The following is a 21,842-nucleotide window of genomic DNA, read 5'->3' on the forward strand; positions in this document are numbered from 1 at the left end:
CAGATCACCCCCCCCCCGAAGCTATTTCCCTTAAATTGCTTTCTAAAAGGTTGTTGGGAGTTTTGGCAACTGCATTTGTTTGTAATGCGGCATTAGGCACTTGGGTGCACACAGCTATGGTGGAATGGATGTTGGAATGCAAAACCCAGTTTTTTGTTGTGGTTCAGGAGAGATCCAGGATCTTCCAGATGATGGATTTTGCAAGCAACTACATCCTCTTCTCCAGCACTCCGCTTGCAGCACACACATTTGCTCTCTCCATTCTGCCTTCATGTTTAAAGGATGCCGTCTCTTGAATATTAACATATCCCAGCCAACATGGGCTGCCTGCTACATGCACTGAATGACAAGAAATGCTGTGCGCCCCCCCCCCCCGCCCCAGATTGTCACCTCTCCCACCGAAGGAAAAAAAATGGGTCAATGCTCATTTGCATGTGTTTACCCATTCAAACCAGGGCTGCAAGCTTTCATCAACTAATTGACATAGATAATAAAGAAAGCCTTACACAATTAATGGCCTCCGTTGCACCCCCAGATCTGTGGGGTTGACGGGAAGCCACAAGCAGGAGACTCAGAAGGTTGGAGAGGCCCACAGCCTTGTAGGCACACTCCCTTCCAAGTCTGATGAAAAAAAGATTTAAAAGAAGTTATCCACTGTGCCATTTCTAATTAACATCTAAAGTTAGCGGACAATTTGCCTCTTTGGCTAAAACCCTTGTGGCTTGCTTTCTAACAAAAAGAAACAGAGGCAAACAAGGTGATAGTGTTTCAGTGTTCTTTCAGACATGGATCTTGCACAATATTAAACATCCTTTAAAAAAGTGATTTTGGCTCTTAGGCATTACTGTCCTACAAAATAGATGGTTTCTGAAATTGTAAACAAAAGCAGGCTTTTCCCCCTGACAGATTTTGTTTATTAAATAGCAAAATATCTCACACTGAAGTTAACAGAGCAGGAGGAAGACTGTGTCATTGACTACTGGAGGAAATTGTCATGCCTAGGGAACTGACTGGATATCGATTAGGAATGAGTACTGCTTCTATATTGTAAGTAAGGTAAAGTGTGCCGTCAAGTCGATTTCGGCTCCTGGTGCCCACAGAGCCCTGTGGTTTTCTTTTGGTAGAATACAGGAGGGGTTTACCATTGCCTCCTCCTGCTCAGTATGAGATGATGCCTTTCAGCATCTTCCTATATCGCTGCTGCCTAATATAGTACCAGCAGGGATTCAAACCAGCAGCCTTCTGCTTGTTAGTCAAGCATTTCTCTGCTGTGCCACTTAAGGTGACTGCCTTGTACCAGTCCACAAATTGTTTCCAGGAGAGTTCACAAGCCTGTTATGATTCCTGGTTACAGTGTAAAAGGAGCAGCCCGTTGTAGAGTGAACAGGAAGTATGGCATGTGAGGAGGAGTGTAACATCAATTATATATTTTTTTCAATTCTATGATAACGAAAGATATTAATTTTGGAGTATTGATGATGTAATTCAGCTGATTATATGCAATTATTTTCATAGTTGTCTAGGATATTTAGCATGTTTCTACAGACATATACTATATTCTAGTGAAATGAAACATGCTGCATTTTTACAAGGTTTTTAAAAATGTATTTGGTTCCCTGTAGCCTATTTTTAATCCCCCTTGTTAACTAGTAAGGGCTTTGAGAGGCTAAGCATCTCCCAGTCCAAGCCTGCTTTTTTTTAAGATGGGAAGAGGAAGCAATCATTCCTAATTGTGATCTGGTAGGGGAGTGAAATAATCATCTCCCCACCATCATATCCTGGGTTCCTATTGCTGGCATCAGCTGAGCAGAGATAGTGGCCTGTGGAGAGCATGGGTGGGGACGGTAAGCAATGGAGGAAAGGAAACGCAGGGTGTCAGAAAGGGTCTAGTGGCATCTTCTTAGCACTATTAATGATGGATTTAAGCCTGAATGATGTCAGACAGGGGTGGTCCTGGAAGTATAGGATCACCCACTACGGCCCAGCTGACTATGTCCTAGGATCATTGGTCAGCTCTTCTTCTTCCTCTGTGGGGGGCCGCATCCTCTTGAAAAAACCAATCTGTAAGAAGAAAAAAGGATAGATGAGTAAGGCACAGAACTTTCCGAGGCAGCAAAAGCCTCATGCAGTGCACTGTTCCTGACACACACTCAAAGGATGTATGCTGAGAAGCAGCTAAAAGACACAGTACCCCTTTGTAAAGTGCACCTTTTCAGTAGCTGCATATGTATTTAAGCCATCAGAAACGCATTCAAGATTGCACTGGAGGCTAATGGCGATCCAAAATGCATTCTCTATCACATCTGACTACCGCAGTATTACAAAAACTAGAGCTAGAGCACTGGTAGATGTGGGGGTGGGGAGTTACCACAAGCACATTCTTCTAGTCTGAAGTTGCATGGGAAATTTGCAATTCATTGTCACTTAATTCAACACATTTTAGTGACTTTTAAAACTAGATTATTAAATCTAGTACTAATACTAAATTTGGCAAGCCCACAGTTAATATTGTTTTGAAGGAGGATTAATTTAACAAAATATGGGGAGGGTTAGTGTCCCATATTAGAGGTGAATTCTGAAGCTTTCATAAACAGATGTATTTAGTTATTTAAAATATCAAAATTATAGAACAGTACGCATTTTGGATTTGCAGAATATTTTGTCTGATCAAAAATGTATGCCCACCCCTTCTTAATATGGGCTTTCATATTAAAGTATATTAGAAAGGCAACATAGAAAGTTATCTTCCGGACAGGGAACATAGCAACACGGACGTTGTTTCCAAACTGTGGTGTGTTTCCCTTTGTCCCATTCAAAGGCCACACGGCTCTTCCGGATAGTGCTTATTCCAATCTGAGCACAAATTCTGACAGGAGATGCAACAGGTTACCCCCATGATGTTCAAGGGGTAAAGTAAGTTCTTAGCACCATCTGCTGACAATCCATAGAAAAGCCATGTCTTTTCAATACTACTTTTATCCTAACTTTGCAGGGTGGTGAGGGGACATGCCTTTTTCATGGATTGTCAGCAGATGGCACTAAGAACTTACACACCCCTCCTATTCAGACATTATGTCATACAAGCATACAGATGTCTGAACACTTGTACATGTTCTTCTGTGAATGACTGTACTGTAGCTCTCTTCAGGCAGTATTGTGAAAGATGCTGTACAACGTCTAAAGTGGGGCCAGAACTCCTGCCCTGCCTTGCCACTCATCCCTAGCAACATGCTGCTCAGAGTTACAGTGGTGTTTGCCTGAAGAGGTGAATGCCGTATCCGGGATGGCTGGATGCCGCAGCCTCCTGATCACAGAAATGCCCACAATCGCGGTTACAGCATTCACCTCTTCAGACTGCTGTAACTCTGAGACGGGGCAGGGTGGGGCTTCTGGCCCTACTTTAGATGCTGAACGTGAATACAGCATCTATTACAGTCACATCTGAAGAGGGCTTGTATCCATCTGTGCTCATTTTAAAGCAGGTAAGCCTGGCTACAGGCCCCTCTGCATGGTACAGATGGGAAGTGTACTGCTGTACCCATGTTCAACGTGAATTGTGAATAATTGTGAAGAGCCAGCGTGGTGTAGTGGTTAGAGTGCTGGACTAGGACCGGGGAGACCCGAGTTCAAATCCCCATTCAGCCATGATACTTGCTGGGTGACTCTGGGCCAGTCACTTCTCTCTCAGCCTAACCTACTTCACAGGGTTGTTGTGAGGAGAAACCTAAGTATGTAGTACACCACTCTGGGCTCCTTGGAGGAAGAGTGGGATATAAATGTAATAGTAATAATAATAATAATAACAACAACAACAACAGTACAGATCTGTACTTGTGTACACTGTACACTTGTACGAGTGTAGAGCCAGGGGCATAACTACAATAGGGCAAGGGGAGACAGTTGTCTGGGGGCCCCCAGAGGCAGGTCACATGACTGACTGCTCCAGCTGTGCACCCTCCTGGGCTTCATTCAGTTGTATTCATCCTCCAAAATCGATGTGAGTGTTAAGACCGCACATATGTGTATATGTGTGCGTGTGTGTAATTAAATTTTACTATGCTTTTTGTTACCACTATTCAGTCTCATTTAATATTTCTTTACTTCATGAGCTGAGCTTCGGGGGGGGCATTTTAAAATCTTGTCTCTGGGCCCACTCCAACCTTGCTATGCTCCTGTGTGGAGCACAATGTCTGAATAGGGCTAATGTCTTTGAACATCATGTGGACGACTCCTTGCATCTCATGTCAGAATTTGCACTGAAGTTGGAAGAAGCCACTGTTTGAAAGAGCCGATGGGTGGACAGCTGGTGCCTGTATGAGGCAGAGATGGTGCAGTGTGGTTTAGCCTGAAATGTGCTCTGAGTCTGGAGGCCAGCAGAAGGTGCCGCAGCTTAAGCATCAGATGCTTGTCCTGAGTGCTGAAAAGTTGCCAGCCAGCCACACAACAGCTCAGCCTATATATTGCAATGAAGGCCACAAGCAGAAAAGGCCCCTGAACAGCATTTATTCAAACATATTGTAGATTGCCAAGGAGGTTATCTAATTTAACTGGGGACAATTTTAATGTGTTTTTTCCTCTTCAACGAAAGGTGATTTATAATTTTAAATATCTGTTAAATCTGTCTCTGGATTGCTTGTGTATCCTTGTTTATGTTGTAATGTCCATTGGCTATCCAAATAAATTGACTGACTGGATCTTTTAAAAAAAAATATATATAGTCTTCTAGTCAAAGAGAAATTTCATAACCACTGACAATTAAAATACAAAGCCAACAATAAAGTGACCCATTGTAAAAACTAAAACCAAAGACAACCACAGCAAAGACAACCGCAGCTACCAAGGAGCAATACAGTACAAAGGACCAAGTAGTGCAGTATTCAATGCTCAGTTTTCTGAAAGAAAAGAAAAATAATCTTTGGAAAGATAACAGGGAAGAGGCTGCCTGGACTTCTCTCAGTTGCTAAAGTGCCTCTGTGTGTATCCTCCCAACACGCAGGTGCTGGCTCTTTCCCACAAATACTGCTTAGGGGGAGAGAGGCTTGCTTAGCTCAGGCAGACACGCCGGGACTGTTTGAACCTCAGGCAATTGCCTTGTTTACCACTGTAGTCGGGCCAACCCATGGGCTCCACTCACCTTCCAAAAGATAATAATCAAGGTTGCAAGGAGGAGAAGGCCTGACAGCACAGCTCCTATGATCCACCAGACAGGGATATGCCTTTCAGCGTCAGGGTTCACCCGCTCCACCAGTGTGCTGGCCTGAGGAAGCAGCCAATTTGAAGCACGGAGAGTGAGTTTTTATTGTTTATTTGTGCCACTTTTCAAATGTCTGCAAAACTGTTTCAATTTGCACTGATTGCTGGACATACCAGAGAGGTTCCAGCTGGCAGTGTTTCTGGCTGTACATGGTATGGCATCCCCAAGACTCTGAACCAGGTCTGGGACTGGATGCGGAACTGTTCCAGAGGACGCTGTAGGAGAAGAGAGCAACAGACATCACATGAGCCTCACTTTGTGTGTTTCTTGGGGGCGGCCAGAGGGTGGGGGCACATAATGCAGACTGGATATATAGTGATGATGATGATGATGATGATGATGATGATGATGATGATGATGATTAATAATAATAATAATAATAATAATTCGATTTTTATACTGCCCTTCCAAAAATAGAGAAATAATAAATAAATAAGATGGATCCTTGTCCCCAAAGGGCTCACAATCTAAAAAGAAACAGAAGATAGACACCAGCAACAGTCACTGGAGGTACTGAGCTGGGGGTGGACAGGGCCAGTTATTCTCCCCCTGCTAAATAAAGAGAATCACCACATTAAAAGGTGCCCCTTTGTCAAGTTAGCATGTTTGATCTAAAGATTTGGGAGGGGAATTTTGGCTTTACTCTCTGGCCAGTGCTTGAATGACAGGGGTGCCAGTCAGTACCCAGTACCTTACAGGAAGCATGATTTGGTTAAAATTGGAGCCTGGAGTGGGTTTATAGGTTTAATTAAGGGCCCCCATCAGGCAACAGTGATATAGGAAGGTGATGAAAGGCATCATCTCACACTGCATGGGAGGAGGCCATGGTAAACTCCTCCTGTGTTCTACCAAAGACAACCACAGGGCTCTGTGGTCGCCGGAAGTCGACACCGACTTGACGGCACACTTTACCTTCCCCCCATCATTGAAGCACTGGCCTAGGTTCACAGAATCCTGGCATAATGAAGCAGAAGGCTGTACTTCTAGATACAACAGCTCTAGCCTATACCCAGAGGACCACTCTCCTACAAGTATTTTATCTGCACAAGTATGTTTCAGGCATCCTGCCCCCTGGCCCACCCATGACTATGTGGTGGCGGGGATGGCACTCTGGTTCAGGGTAAGGAGATGTGTGCGCTCTTGCTCCTCATGGCACAGATGGTTGGGTAATTATCATCTAAATCAGCCCACAGTATATTTGGAGGGGCCCTCAGACGTGTTCCTTAGCACAGGAACTGGGGTCAGAGATGCACCTAAGTAATTTTGGAGCCTGGATCTAAAGGCCTTTGGAGGCCCCACCCCCTCTGCAAGTTAAGCATCATCCCCTGTACACTCTCTCTCTCTCTCTCTCTCTCTCTTGTTAACACGTGGGTTCTTGAGGGCACAAACAACAATTGAACTCACAAGAATGTAAGAATACAAAAGAGGTATATTTATGCAAACACGCATTAACAGAATCATTTCAACACACAACTTAACATATTTCCATCCCACATATTTCTTTCCTTACTCCCCACTCTCTCTAAAGCAGAGGCCATGTTCAGCTCCTGCCGCAGGTCACAGTTATGCTTTGCCGCCCAGTACATTGCAGGCTGGTGGCATATAGCACAGTGACCACACCACCCGGGACAGACTAAAGAGGATTTGAGGTCGCCCAGAGGATGTGGAGGCCCTGAAATTCAGCCCAGAAGTCCGGGGTAAGAACACCTCTGACTGTGGTGTTACAAGTATGGCATTCTTCTCATCTGAGAAGCACTGGAAGGTATGCTACTGTTGGCCAGGCGGTGGCTGCTGTAATCTTACTGTAAGACAGTCATAGCCATGTGGGTGGCTGTAGCAGCATCTGTTTCAGGAGGGCTCTGATCTGATTTAGCAACCCAAGCACTGTTCTGGGGAGGTAGGCAAGCCAAAGGAACCTCTGTCCCCACCCCGTTCTCCTGGAAACCTTACCTCCTGGAACGTCTGCAGCCATAACACTGCATGGATGCTCACAGTGACTCCATGACTTTTCTCCAGTGAGCCCACCTGGCAGTGGATGTCTACACAGTCTTGGCTACTACAGTTCTGCAAGCAGATTGGATTGATTACATTCTATTTCATGAGTTTGACTGAATGATTTCATATTAAAGACACATATACATCCCACTTTTCCATCTGATATTCGAGATGACCCAAGCAGCTTACAGATTTCAAAGCAATCACAATACACACACACACACACACACACACACACACACTCTTAAAACATGTAGGTAGTCCCGGAGTTGGGACTACCTTCATGTGTTGGTAGTCCCAGAGTTGAAAGGGGGTAGTCAGTCATGAAGGAATTTCTAGGTGTTGAAATTTAAAAACAAACTAGTTCCTACCGTAGATCTCATGATTGTGGAGCTTTCTTCAAGCAACTATGTAGGCCACAGGCAATGTTGCACTGAATTGTTACCTCGGTAGGGCTTCTAATTGCTCATCTCATTCATTTTCACAACAATTCTTCAAGGGAGTTCACTCATCTTATTCCACACTTATAGGCTGCCAACTGAGGACAAGCTTGCCCAAGTTAATGAGCAGGAATTGGAACTGAGATCCAGCAACTCTTGCTTTGAACCAACACTGAAGCTGGTTGCATTTGACCCACAAGTCTCACCAGCACAGTGGGTTCCTGCAGTGTTGATGGTTCCGCCTCCGAGGTCACATCACGCCTCTCACGCCAACGCCATGGCCGGGCAGTCGCATTGTAGCTGGGGGCAGTTGTGGGCTCCTGAACAGAAAGGCAAGAGTTCAAGTGAAAAGCTGGCAGCTCCATTTCCAAAGCAGCAGCATACAGGATCCTTTGGACGAGGGTTAGTAGAGATGGCATCAGACAACTGTAAGTTACTCCGTAGTCAGTGAAAAGCAGTAACTGCAGGGGAAGGCAATGATCTGTAGACTCCACACATACAGTTAAGTCCAACATTAATCCTGTATCCCTGCAGAGGTGTAGCCAGGTAATTTTGTACCCTGGACCTATAGAGCTTATGGGGGCTCACCTGCAACATAAGTTGAAGATCTTCTCCATATATATACACATTTCATCACAAGCCCACAGGTCCGTCTGGGCCAGAGTGCAGGGAGGGGGGCAAGGCGGAAACTTCCAAAGGATCCATAAGGAAATCCATAAGGAAAGGATCCATAAGGAAAGGATCCAAAGGAAACTTCCAAAGGATCCATACACCTTCTTGATTACTCACTACAATCCCACAGATCTGGGCTAGAGTGCATTTGCCAAAAATGAAACAAAAAGACTACACAAGCCCCAATAGATTCACATAGTTTCTTGACCATTCACAAACTAACTAGAGCATAACATGTGTCCCTTGCTCCACAGTTCAAACACAAAACCAACTTGGACATATAGTGTATTCATAAGGGGTGGGGTGGGGAATGAAAAACACAACACATGCCCCTTGTTTCACCGTTCTCATACAGGCATTTTAGATCACAAACCAAATTGAGCATAGTACATTCGGGGGGTGGGATTGTTGATTTATTCAGATGCAACAGTTCTACTTTCACTAGATGTGAAGTACTTATGGATAGAGAGAACTATTTCTGGCAGCAGGTAAAATTCATTAAAAATCACAGAATTGACCAATTTCTTTGAAATTAAAAAAAACCATAGAGTTCTGCCATCTTGGACTACATGTGTGCCCAATTTCAGAACTCTAAGCTCAGCCATTCTGGAAATGTAAAGGGTTGGGCAAAGGGTGGGGGCATGATGTACTTTTTTGTGATGGCAAGGGGCAGATTCCTTCACATGGGGATGGAATGACAGTCCAGGGGGGTGGAGTGGGGGCATTAGTTCCAGAAGTTTTTGTAATTTTCTGCCATGAAACAAGCCACTTATAGGACTTTGACTTTTTTGCAAGTTTTTTTTTAATTAAAAAAATCATTAAAAATCAATGGATTGACTGATCTGCTTCAAAATCAATACACAGAGTCCTGCTCATCACTCCTACAGCTGTGCCAAATTTCAGAACTCTAGGTCAAGCTATTCTGGAAATAAAAAAGGGATCCTCTTTTCCCTTGGGAAAAATCATGGGGCTGTCTAGGATGACCCCCAGGTCAATACCTAGTGGCACCCCAGTTTACCTGCATTTCCAAGCAGCTGAGGAATGATGCTACACTGGGCTAAAGTGCATGGACAGAGAATATTAGACAGAGAAATAGGGATTGGTCCAAAGTCAGTGGGCTTCATGGTTGAGTGAGGATATGAATCTGGGCCTCTTCAGTCCTAGTCCTGCACTTTGACCACTACACCATGCTGGCTCTCCAGACAGACTACAGGCAACTGCCTCCCCATGTAAGCATGGCAATGTCTCTGAGGTTCCTTCTCTTTATTTGCTTCATATGTCTAATGGCTAGCCATGTTGATGGTTACTAAATTAATTGCTCCATTGAGCTTATGTCTTGTTATTCCTAACAGTTGCAAAATGACAGACAGAATAGGCTTTCAGAGAACCACGAAATACCAGATAAGATTCCCTATATTCCATTAATAATAATTATTTTTAATCTGTATAGTTTGCAAGAATTATTATATGTGATGGGAGGGTATGTTGTGCATTCTAATTCCTAGGTGAATAGATTTTATATGTTGTTGTTTTGCATGTTCTTCACCAATGCTCATTTTCCCAGAGGAAAAACATTTATGTTCAAAATGCATTCAGGAAACTGGAAACTGGCTTGTTCTTGAGCCGCTCTCTTCATTCCTTGGCAGAGGAAATGCATTCTGGACCACTTGACCCAGATGCTGGTTCTTCATACGTGGAGTATTCAGGTCTCTTGACCCTCCAAGCTTGCAAAGGAAAGTGTGCAAGAAAAAGTGCAACTAGCTCTCCAGGTTTTGAATGTTGCAAGACCTCTCCAAGGAATGCAAAACTCTGGCAGCAACTGCCTGCTTAACTAAACCTAAAGGGCCAAGTGGTGCTGTCTGGTGTGAACGAGAGAAACTGGGATCCAGCAGACGTGAGCACACCTGCGTCCTTGAATATATTGTATGAAGCTGCCTGACACTGATTTAAATTATTGGTTTATCTTTATTATTTACTTATTGCATTTTTATATTGCCAGATTATAGACTCTCATGGCGGTTTACATCAGCCAGTGGAGTGGAGTGGTTAGAAGGTTGTACTAGGACTAGGGTAACCTGAGTTCAAATCCTCATTCAGCCATGAAATTCACTGGGTGACTCTGGGCCAGTCACGTATCTCTCAGACGAACCTACTTCACAGGGTTGTTGTGAGGAGAAACATTACCATGTACAACGCTCTGGACTCCTTGACTAGGACCGGGAAGACCCGAGTTCGAGTCTCCGTTCAACCATGAAACTCACTGGGTGGCTCTGGGCCAGTCGCGTGTCTCTCAGCCTAACCTACCTCACAGGGTTGTTGTGAGGATAAACATAATGATGTACACCACTCTGAGCTCCTCAGAGGAAAGCGGGATAGAAATGTTAAAAAAAAAATCTTAATGTAAAAACAAACACACACACACACACACACGGAATCCTACACACACACACACACACACACACACACACACACACACACACACAACAAGTAAACAGAACAAACCAATTTAAATAATTTAAACTCTAAAGCCTGGTTACATAGGTATGTTTTCAAGGCTTTCCTAAAAGCCACCAGAGAGGTTAACTCTCTTACTCCAGCAAGGTGTGTGCTCCAAAGCCCAGAGCTGGCTATAGAGAAGGTCCGAGTCCCAGACAAGCCAGTGGCAACTGTAGGCAGACCTCCCCGGATGACCTTAATAAGTGGTGGGGCTCATACAGAAGAAGGTGCTCTCTTAAATACTTGACTAGTATTTGACTAGTATCTACTCTGACTGGCAGCGACACTCCAAGGACTAAGGTTGACTCAGCCTTCCATCCTTCCGAGGTCGGTAAAATGAGTACCCAGAATGTTGGGGGGCAATATGCTAAATCATTGTAAACCGCTTAGAGAGCTTCCAGCTATAGAGCGGTATATAAATGTAAGTGCTATTGCTATTGGTATTGCTAAGGTTAAAGCTTTCCCCAGCCCTATAACTGGAGATGCCAAGGATCGAACCAGGGACCTTCTGCGTGGAAAGCATGTGTTCTGCCTCTGAGCCATGGGCTCTCTCCTTCCATGACGTTCCTCTCCTACCTTTAGAGGGTTGGTCAGATTGGGGGATGAGCAGGTGATGTTGCCTTCAGTGGTAATCCTTGCTATGTAGAGCAACAAGTCTCCCCCAAGGTACCTGGGGAAGCCAATAAGAAGCTCTGCCCCAGATATTGTGCTAGGGCCTTCATTCTGCAGCTGTGGATTGAGAAGAAAAGGGGAAAGCAATGAGGGAAATACCAACAATGGGTTGCCTGCGCCTCCACCCACGACATGTAATTCCAGTCTGTGGTTCTTTATACCTGATAAATGTGCTCCACTTTTGGTCCATGGTCATTTCCTTTCATGCTCCCGTTGTTATAGTCCTTGAGTATTGGTGGGAGCACAATGACAGCTGGGGCAGAGTTCCTGAGAATGGGGCAGAAAGAAAGACCGATATTAAAATGCTCCCCACTCCTTCCTGCCAAGTGGGGCAGCTTCCTTCAGGCATGAAAACGGGACTGGTTGAAGGAGGCAATGCCTTTCCCAATTCATTCTCTCCAGAAGCTGTACTCTACGGTCCCCTCTCACCTACATGGCCATGCCAATGGCACCAATTTTTCTAGGTTCAGCAAAAATTAAGAGGCCACGTTTTTCCTGCATTCTGAGCTGCAGGATGGGTGGACATGAGAGGGAGAGGGAGAGATGAGCATTAGAACGCTCCCATATGAAGAAATACTCTAGTCCTAATCAATTATGTTGTATGTGCATACAGATGTCCATACATGTGCGCATGTTTTAGTGTGGAACATGCGTCTAGTTTCAAAGTAAATCCTGGAGAGTAACTGGCCCTGTCCACCCCCAGCTCAGTACCTCCAGTGACTGTTGCTGGTGTCTATCTTCTGTTTCTTTTTAGATTGTGAGCCCTTTGGGGACAAGGATCCATCTTATTTATTTATTATTTCTCTGTGTAAACCGCCTTGAGCTATTTTTGGAAGGGCGGTATAGAAATCGAATTATTATTATTATTAATAATAATAATAATAATAATCTTCATTACTATATATCCAATACAGGCTTCATCAAAGGCATGGTACAGACAGGAAGTTTACTACTGTACATGCATTACATGTAACATGCAAATAACTGTACATGTGGTACATTGTACACCGATTGTATGTACGTTGAACATAGTGTGCGATCAGGACTTGCATGTACAAAGAAAAATAGCAGGTCAAGGGAGGTGGTGGGGCTGAATGTATTGCTTGCTTCCTGCTGCCCCCCTCCCACCCCCCTGCCATGGCCGTCACTCACCCTAGCACCTTCATCGTTGCATTAGCGTTGATCGGTACCTGCAACCATGTTATGTTGCTGTTGGAGTTGTGGCTGTTTTTGCTGCAGGAAAAAAGCTTACAGTGAGGGAGGGGCTACACGAAGGGCTTGCTTGCCCTTGAGCCAGTCCCAGAATGCCTTTTCAAATGCCAGAGACCCAGCCCTGGAACATGATGAAGAGGCAGCAGGAGGTACAGGGATGGGGAAAGCGACAGTACTGCTGGATTCCTGTCAGCAGTCTAAAAGGCACAAAAGCCCTGACAAGAGGGGAAGGCTATATATAGGGCAGTATATAGGGCAGTTTGCCCTGTATTTGAAGGAGGGGGATGTGCCGCAGAAGGGGCATTGGATTCCAGGAACAGTGCCTGTTCCCTGCAGGAGGAACTGGCTGTAGAGGTCCTCCAGGGCGGTATGTGTGTGTTGGGGGTGGGTGGGTGTTGATGATTACCTCCGAAGCTGCAGTGTGAAAGTGATGGCATCGCCTGCCTCTTCCAGGTGGCTGACCCCTAGTTCCACACCCACTTTGATCTGAAAGAGGTGAAGGGTGGGGTTGGGATGAGATGGGATAGAGTTGGAAAGAGCAACAGTGAACCAAGTGTGGATGCAGGCAGACTTTGCCATTCAGATAGAGAAAGGACAGGACCACCGTTGCTAGCAATTCAGGGTGCTCATGATTGGCATCATGTAGGACAACATTGCTAATGTGGTTGCTGCAGCTGGTCCCATCCTAAAGCCACTAATAAATGGGGGCTCCATTATATCTTACCAATTTGGTTATTTTGCTTATTGTAAATAGAATTGACAATGGTTTTGCATAACGTGGCATTTTGAATGGTTGACAAAAGACCTTGATGGTCCTTGATTTCTCTCCAGCCATTGGAATGTCTCCCCTCAAGCATTTCTGCTGACTTTTATTCCTGATTGTTTTGTATTATATTCCATTTCTAAACTGATTCTGTGATGTTATCATCTCTTAGCTACTTTGAGATTAAACGTGTACCTCTGTGCCAGATTTCATAGGGTTCCCCACTTCGCAGGCGACCAAGCGGGTCTCGTTCTCTTTGCGGGAGTTGCAAATCAACTTCTGTAGGCAAGACAGAGTGAGGAGAGGTGTCACTGCTGTTGAGAGGGGGAAGGAGCAGCAATACAAAATGAAAGTGTTGAGTGTGTGTGTTGTGGGGGTGGGTGTTACTGTATTTGGAGGGGTTCCTTCTGGGCCACTACCTGGGATATTCAAAACCAGGACAACCGCCCCCCACCCCCACCGCAGAATAAGACCTTCAGAGTACATACAACAATTCATATTTTGAATTCTGAAAGTGGTTTTCAGTGGACAAGGCTCAGTGCTTTCAGATGTCAGCAGCTCAGAATTTCTGCTGCTTTGGAAGTAAATTGAGATAACTTTGCTAAACCTGAACTGGAAGTTAGCTCAGAACTGCTCAAAATGTACAGGAGAGAACCTTGTTATGCACGGATTCTATATCCACAGTTTTGCATATTCACAGGTATCTAATTGACACCCAATTTCAATATCTGTGGATATGAAAGGGTTAAAACCCACGTATCCGGGGTTCCTAGAGGGCCAGAAGTGACTGCAGAGGTCACTCCTGGCTGCCATCTTGTCCACGGTACACATTTTGTGGCTCATTTCAGCAAAAAAGGGGGGAATCCACTATTTTGGGGACCATTTTGGACTTTGGGGGGCATTGCTGGATGCCAGGAGACTTATGGAGCACGGTAGGGCACTTTATTTGGCCTATTTTGGTTTTGGGGATTGTTTGTTTTTAGTCCCCTGCATTCCCATAGATTCCATTACCCATGGTAATCTGCGGGAACGGAGCTCCCGTGGATGAGGTCTACCTATACAGGAAAAAGGGTTTCGCCTGCTCTTTAGCTTTCAAGTAGAACAATATGGTTATTATTGTTTTTAAGCATGCTTTTAGGACATGAATGAATGTGAGGATGAAAATATCCACTCTCTTGTTTTTTTTAACAAATGGATGGAGGCTTCAAGATGGCAGCTGTGCCAGTGCCAAGCCACGGATGGAAGGCCCTCACCTGTGCAGCGCTGTTAGCTCTTTGGAAATAAGCTCCACGAGGCAACTCCACCACAAGCTCAGCTTCATAGGCCCCTTCGCCTTTATTCATTGCTGTCACCTGGATGAGGACCACATTCTCTGCCCCAATAAGCAAGAAGGCCTCGTTCCTGTGACAGAGCCACACAGAAAAAGGAAAGAGCCAAAGAATAAAAGAATGGAACATAGGAAGCTGCAGGAATTGTCTACACAGACTGGCAGCGGCTTCTCCAGGGTTGCAGGCAGGAGTCTCTCTCAGTCCTATCTTGGAGACGATGCCAGGGAGGGAACTTGGAACCTTCTGCATGCAAGCAGGCAGGTGCCCTTCCCAGAGCAGCCCCATTCCCTAAGGAGAATATCTTACCATGCCCATGCACTTGGTCTCCCATTCATATGCAACCAGGGTAGACCCTGCTTAGCAAAGGGGACAAGTCATGCTTGATACTACAAGACCAGCTCTCCTCCCTTTGTTCTGTACATCAGACAATAGGAAGCGGGTAAGATCAGCCCCAGTAGAACACCAGCAATGGAATGCCAAGGTCACATGGTTGGTTCAAGTCATAGCCAGGGCTGTGTCAGTTCAGTCTGCAGGTTTACAGGACAAGTGCAGAGTATAGGACTACACACCAAATTTAGCCTCTGGGCTTGGACAGAAAAGGAGCTGCAGCTTAGTGATACAGCACATACTTCGCATGTGTAAGTCCTTCCTAAGTCCTTATCCTGCATTGTCATCTGTGACTGCATGCAGACCCTTCCCATTTCCATATGCAAGAGAATGGAGTGGCATCTGATCGATTGAATTGTATGGGAAAGAGAGAAGGAGAACCTGCAAACACTGATGGGTGGAGGGGGAGTGTATACCTGCTGCCACTACATCTCTCTGCGCCGAAAGATTCAGATTAAATGTTTTTGTGTCAGCAAAAAAAGGTATGACAGCAAACAGAATTACAGTGAAGAACTTCATAAAAACACCAGAACCACAATTGGATACAAAACATAGAAACAATATTAGGACAAAGGGAAGGACCATTATCGTGGGGTGGCTTCATCACCCTTGCAATCAATCACATCCTTCTACACAAAATCCTGACTAATTCTGGCAAGTCAAGTGACAAAGTCTGCTGTGGTGAGGAGATTATCCTGGCCGCCGCACCGAAGAACAAGTGCCTTAAAAAGGTGTGCTTGTCAGTTTAAACAAAAGAATCTCACTGGAAGTGAGCACAAGAAATAACAGGAAGTCACTTGCTAAGGGTATGGCTGCGGATTGTTCAAAACAAGTTGTATCTATCCTGCCTGACATTTGCATCCCTAGGCGTTGTACATAATTTACAATACGATATAAACACAGGATAAAATGATTTTTAAAAATATCTGATATAAAATAAATTAAAATAAATTAAAAGCCTGAGAAAACAGATGCATCTTAAGGGTATTTTAAAAAACAGCCAGAGATGGAGAAACTGATTTTAACAGGGAGTGCATTCCAGAGGCTCGGGGCAGCTTGGTCCCAAGTAGCCACCAAACAAGCCAGCTGTACCCATAATCAGACATCCCCAGATAATCTCAATAGGTAGCAGGGTTCATGGCAAAGAGGCGCTCTCTTAAATGCCCTAGACCCAAGCCGTTCAGGGCTTTATAGGTAATAACCAACACTTGGTATTTCACTCAGAAACATAGCAGCAGCCAGTGCAGTTCTTTTAAGATTGGTGTTATATGGTCTCTTGGGGTTATATCAGAGACAAGTCTGGCTGCCGCATTCTGCACTAACTGTAGTTTCTGGATTACATACAAAGGCAGCCCCATGTGGAGAGCATTACAGTAGTCAAGCCTGGAGGTTATCAGCATATGTATCACTGTTTTCAGCCATCTCCCTCTAGAAATGGGCATAGCTGACATATCAGCTGAAACATAAAAAGTGCCTCTGGCCATTGCCCCAACCTGAGACACCAGAGACAGTTTCAGATCCAGGAGCACCCCTAAACTACATCCTTGTTCTTTCAGGAGCAGCGTAACCCCATCCAGAACAGGCAGATTTAAACCATCTCCTGAGTTCTGACCCCCACCCCCAAGAGTCAGTACCACAATTTTATTTGGATTCAGTTTCAGTTTGTTATCCCTCATCCAGCCCATTACTGCCTCCAGGCAGGCAATTAGAAGAGTTATGCCATTACCTGATGGAGCTGATATGGAGAAATAGATCTGGGTGTCATCAGCATATTGGTAACACCCTGCACCAAATGTCCTGATGACCTCTCTCCGTGGATATTTTTATTTGCAATAGTTACATGTAATGTGTAATGTGTACACGTGTTTAATGTGTCTGATCACTTATTTCATGTTGCATAGCAGGATAGGTACTTGGAACATGTAATGTACATCTTAATTTCCATAATGCTTTGTCCTGAGCAACCACAATCTCAACACTGCTGGAATTTAAGGAGATTGCAGACTCAAGGGAAGTCTGAGCTCTGGAACCTCTCATTTTGGACAATGGCTACAGTTTAGTCCGCCAGGACTGGCACCCTTGTGAGAGCAAGAAGAGCAAGCTGTTGATGCTATAAAGGAAAAGGTGCTTACGTGTGAGCAGAGATCTGGAGATCTGGGATGCAGACGTTGTCTTCTCCACAGTCCAAAATGATACGGGTCTGTTTGTCGGAACAAACATGTGAAACGATGACTGAACAAACATCAAATGCAGCCTCCAGGCACCTCCCTGACACTTCAGTAGCTACATGCCTACACAGCACGCCTACCCAGCAGGAGGCCCAATTAACAACCAGGAAAGAGCCCCGTTCCTCCTGAGTTGAAGCCGGAGGGACCTTTAAAGCATGGGGAAGCTTCCCTCAGAGCCCAATTAGCTGCCTACAGAACCCACCATCATCTCATTTAAATGAGAGGATCCCTTAAGCAGAGTTAAGGAAACCTTTCCCCCATCGGCAGTCAGAGGGCGGGGAGAACCACACAGTGTAATTCCATGCACTTGGGCGCTATGCAGTCAACTGCAGCATAGTCTGGGAGTGATGCGTTCCCATGACCAGTTCTAGCAGTACCAGTTTCACCCAACCCTGTGAGAGGAGAAGGGCTTATAAGTATGGACAGACTGCACTTCGCTCATCCCTTGGAATGCCCAACCGGACTTGCATGCCTGGAATTAGGAAGCTGGGCTTGTGAGTCAGCATTTGGCATCAACGTATGAGGCCATTTTACTTGTCACATTTGACTCGCCAAATGCCAGTTTGTGGAATCTCACCTGCTTCTGGAGCATTGTCTGGCCATACAGCACAGGCTGTAGTTCCCCAGCAGCAGCAGCAGTAGCGGTTGATGCCAAACTGAAGTTCAGGCTCACAACGATGGGGCTCAGCTTGTCCTTGAAGTCAGCCTCATTCTGCAGAGACAAAGAAGCCTTTCAGTGACAGGCCTGGGGTGGCCTACTCACCTTCCCATTCCTGGCAGGGCTTCTATCCCTTGAATAGCTTGGCTAGCTTGCTTGCTTGTTTATTTATTTGACTCACTAACTCACTAACATATACCGCCCAAAACGTACGTCTCTGGGCAGTTTACAACAAGATAAAAACAAAGGTGAAACATTAGTTAGAAACAAAACAAGAAATTTAAAAAACTACAATTTAAATTAAAAAAAAAAACAATATTCTAAACAACATTAAAACAATCAAGACAATATCAGTTAAAAGCCTGGGTGAACAGATGTGTCTTTAAAGACCTTTTTAAAAGCTGTCAGAGATGGAGAGGGTCTTATTTCACTAGGGAGCGCATTCCAAAGCATTCCAACGGAGAAGGCCCATCCCTGAGTAGCCACCAGACGAGCCGGTGGCAAATGCAGACGGACCTCTCCTGATGATCTCAATGGGCGGTGGGGTTCATGACGAAGAAGACGTTCTCTTAAATACCCAGGGCCCAAGCTGTTTGGGGCTTTATAGGTTATGACCAGCACCTTGCATTTTGCCCGGAAACATATCGGCAGCCAGTGTAGCTCCTTCAATATAGGAGTAATATGGTCTCGCCGAGATGACCCAGAGACCAACCTGGCTGCCGCATTCTGGTCTAACTGTAGTTTCCGGACTACATACAAGGGCAGCCCCACATAGAGTCCATTGCAGTAATCCAGTCTGGAGGTGACCAGCAGATGTACCACTGTTTTGAGGTCATTTATCTCAAGAAACAGACGCAGCTGGCGTATTAGCCGAAGCTGATAGAAGGCACCTCTGGGCACTGCCTCAACCTGAGACACCAGGGAGAGACTCAGATCCAGAAGCAGCCCCAGACTACGTACCTGCGGCATAGCAGGGAGAAATACAGAGCTTTTTCTGCTGCAGTTGGGAAATTTATTGTTATTATTATAATTATAATTATTATTATTATTACTACTACATTTATATCCCGCTCTTCCTCCAAGGAGCCCAGAGCGGTGTACTACATACTTGAGTTTCTCCTCACAACAACCCTGTGAAGTAGGTTAGGCTGAGAGAGAAGTGACTGGCCCAGAGTCACCCAGCTAGTATCATGGCTGAATGGGGATTTGAACCCGGGTCTCCCCGGTCCTAGTCCAGCACTCTAACCACTATACCACGCTGGATATAGGAAGATGCTGAAAGGCATAATCTCATACTGCGTGGGAGAAGGCAATGGTAAACGCCTCCTGTATTCTACCAATGAAAACCACAGGGCTCTGTGGGCGCCAGGAGTCAAAATCGACTTGATGGCACTCTTTACCTTTACTTCCCCAATGGTGAGGTAGCATATATAGGCATGTCTATTGGACAACACACAAGCAGCAAGGGAAGGAGTGCGGTCCCTTCTCCTTGGGAAAACATGCTAGTTGGACTTTCCCTCTTTTTTCTCCAGCTCTCATCTAGGAGATGCAGAGTGGATGGCAACAATATTTAAACTTATGAAAAACTAACGTAACGATTTAAATTAAAGTCACACATACAGGGAGGGAACCACTCGTACCTCCAGCAGTTCCATTTCCACTTTGTCACCTCTTCTGTACGAGTCAACAAAGTCCGTTCCAATCTCACATCCTCTGTTTCACAGGGCAATAATTAACCTTCAACCTAACTGACCCTGATTCACTTTCCATAGCCCCATTTTCTATCCAATTCTTCCTCAGCATGGCACTACCCTCTGTTTCCACCCTGCCAAGCAAATGAAGCAGACTACAACCCACACTTCCTCAAGTGGGAAGACATCCATTCCAGGGATCGTGCTGCAAAAGTTCCATCTCCTTTGAATGGGAGAACTGTCTGGAAACCTTGGGGGGGCTGTCATATTTCTTCATAAGCACACAAGCAGAGCAGAAGTGGAGTCAAGTACATGCTCTTAATAGGTAGTAGGCACACTTTCCCCCTTGTTCCCAGAGAGAGCAAGTCTTTGAACCCCTGCAGGGTGTTTTCCAGTCTAGCTGCTCATCAGTAGCAAAATGTTTCTGTTTGGGCAAGTTGCATTTGGGACACAAACAGCAGGGGGAGCAGTCTCGCCGCAACTAACAACCCGAAAAAACAGCAACTTTTTCATGTTGGATATGCAATGTCCTTGCTCTATATTGCAGCGATTAAATTCGCAACAAGGCACTGGAAATGTGAACGGCACCCTGCTGTCCACGTAGGGACTGTCGTGTCACGACACAGGAGTTGCAGAAGCACACTTCCGAGATTCGTCCTGACCCCGTTGTAGGGTCTAGTCTGGAAAGTGCCCAGACCACAGCCTGTCCACATTACTTCCAGTCCAGTCCGATGTGCAGCTCCCTGCTTCTGTCTGACTGTCCCAAATTCAAACCTCTTTATTTTCTCACACAGAGATGCAGCCCTTTCCTTTGGAGAGCACTAGCTCAAAGCCCACCTTGCAGATATATTGCCCATTCAGGAAAGCGTGTCTGGTAATATCTCCCATTGAGGAAACATCCCTGCCTATTATTCATTCATTCATTCATTCATTCATTCATTCATTCAATTTCTATACTGCCCTTCCAAAAATGGCTCAGGGCAGTTTACACAGAGAAATAATAAATAAATAAGTTGGATCCTTGTCCCCAAAGGGCTCACATTCTAAAAAGAAACACAAGATAGACACCAGCAACAGTCACTGGAGGTACTGTGCTGGGGGTGAATAGGGCCAGTTACTCTCCCCCTGCTAAATAAAGAGAATCACTATGTTAAAAGGTGCCTCTTTGCCAAGTTAGTAGAGGTCAAAAGCAAAGGATGGTCACTCAGCAGCTCTAAGGACAAAAACAACAATTGCTACACAAAGCCAATGTCTCCCTATTAGAGCTGCTACCATTTCAGCTGGCATACATTTAACAGTGACATAACAGGTCACAATTATGGCTTGAACAGCTGCAATAACAGGCAGAAATTCAACACCTCTCCTGTGAACAGAGATGCAGCAATCAGGGAAAGCTGTTGGATTTCTGCCTATCACTCAGCAAGGAAAGGTACTGGAGCCCTGCCAGGAGCAAAAGGTGGCAACCAAACCTCTTACAAGGAGGAATACAGAGATCATCAATACAGGCCGTGGCATAATGAAGCATTTCTTGTCCTCAAAACAAGGAAAAGTCAATTCCCATAAATATCCAAGGCCAGATTTGAAAATGAAGATGAAATGGGCTTGAGATCTGCTGGGCAGGCATGCCTCTGCCCCTCTGCTTTCAAGTTCAACAGATGTGGATGAAAGCTGGTCTTATTGTGGTAGCAAGCACGAGTTGTCCCCTTTGCTAAGTAGAGCCTGCCTTGGTTTGCATTTTGGATGGGAGACTACATGTGAGCATTGTAAGATAGTCCCCCTTAGGCGATGGGGCCATAGTTCAGTGGGAGGGCACATGCATGCTTGAATATAGAAGGCCCCAGGTTCACCCTGACATCTCTGGGTAGGGCTGGGAGAGAATTATGCCTTTAATCTCGGAGATCCCTTGCCAGTCATAGACAATACTAAGCTAGATGGACCAATGGTTGGTATAAGGCAGCTTCCTCCTATGTTCCTATGTGTGAGGTTAGGTTGTGGCTGATTCTGCAGTGCAGGAGCAGGGAAACACACTCTGCATAAGCTCAAGAG

The 21,842-nt window shown here is 45.2% G+C and overlaps 1 protein-coding gene across 1 annotated transcript in view; it reads right to left on the reverse strand.

The window, feature by feature from the left end:
* Positions 1 to 390: 390 nt before the first annotated feature.
* The window catches only part of ITGA2B (integrin subunit alpha 2b), a 57,621-nt gene continuing 36,169 nt past the window's right edge, over positions 391 to 21,842 (reverse strand). Inside the window, exons 18-30 of the mRNA XM_053263548.1 lie at positions 18,025 to 18,159; positions 17,352 to 17,419; positions 14,758 to 14,905; positions 13,700 to 13,783; positions 13,148 to 13,227; positions 12,682 to 12,762; positions 11,691 to 11,796; positions 11,434 to 11,586; positions 7,896 to 8,009; positions 7,205 to 7,318; positions 5,368 to 5,469; positions 5,135 to 5,257; positions 391 to 2,061 (exon numbers count right to left, since the gene is read on the reverse strand). Of these exons, the coding sequence (XP_053119523.1) occupies positions 1,990 to 2,061; positions 5,135 to 5,257; positions 5,368 to 5,469; positions 7,205 to 7,318; positions 7,896 to 8,009; positions 11,434 to 11,586; positions 11,691 to 11,796; positions 12,682 to 12,762; positions 13,148 to 13,227; positions 13,700 to 13,783; positions 14,758 to 14,905; positions 17,352 to 17,419; positions 18,025 to 18,159 (1,380 nt within the window). The 3' untranslated portion in view covers positions 391 to 1,989. The remainder of the gene's footprint in view (positions 2,062 to 5,134; positions 5,258 to 5,367; positions 5,470 to 7,204; positions 7,319 to 7,895; positions 8,010 to 11,433; positions 11,587 to 11,690; positions 11,797 to 12,681; positions 12,763 to 13,147; positions 13,228 to 13,699; positions 13,784 to 14,757; positions 14,906 to 17,351; positions 17,420 to 18,024; positions 18,160 to 21,842) is intronic.

This window comes from Hemicordylus capensis, chromosome 6 (genome assembly GCF_027244095.1).
Source record: "Hemicordylus capensis ecotype Gifberg chromosome 6, rHemCap1.1.pri, whole genome shotgun sequence".
In the NCBI taxonomy this organism is placed as follows: Eukaryota; Metazoa; Chordata; class Lepidosauria; order Squamata; family Cordylidae; genus Hemicordylus; species Hemicordylus capensis.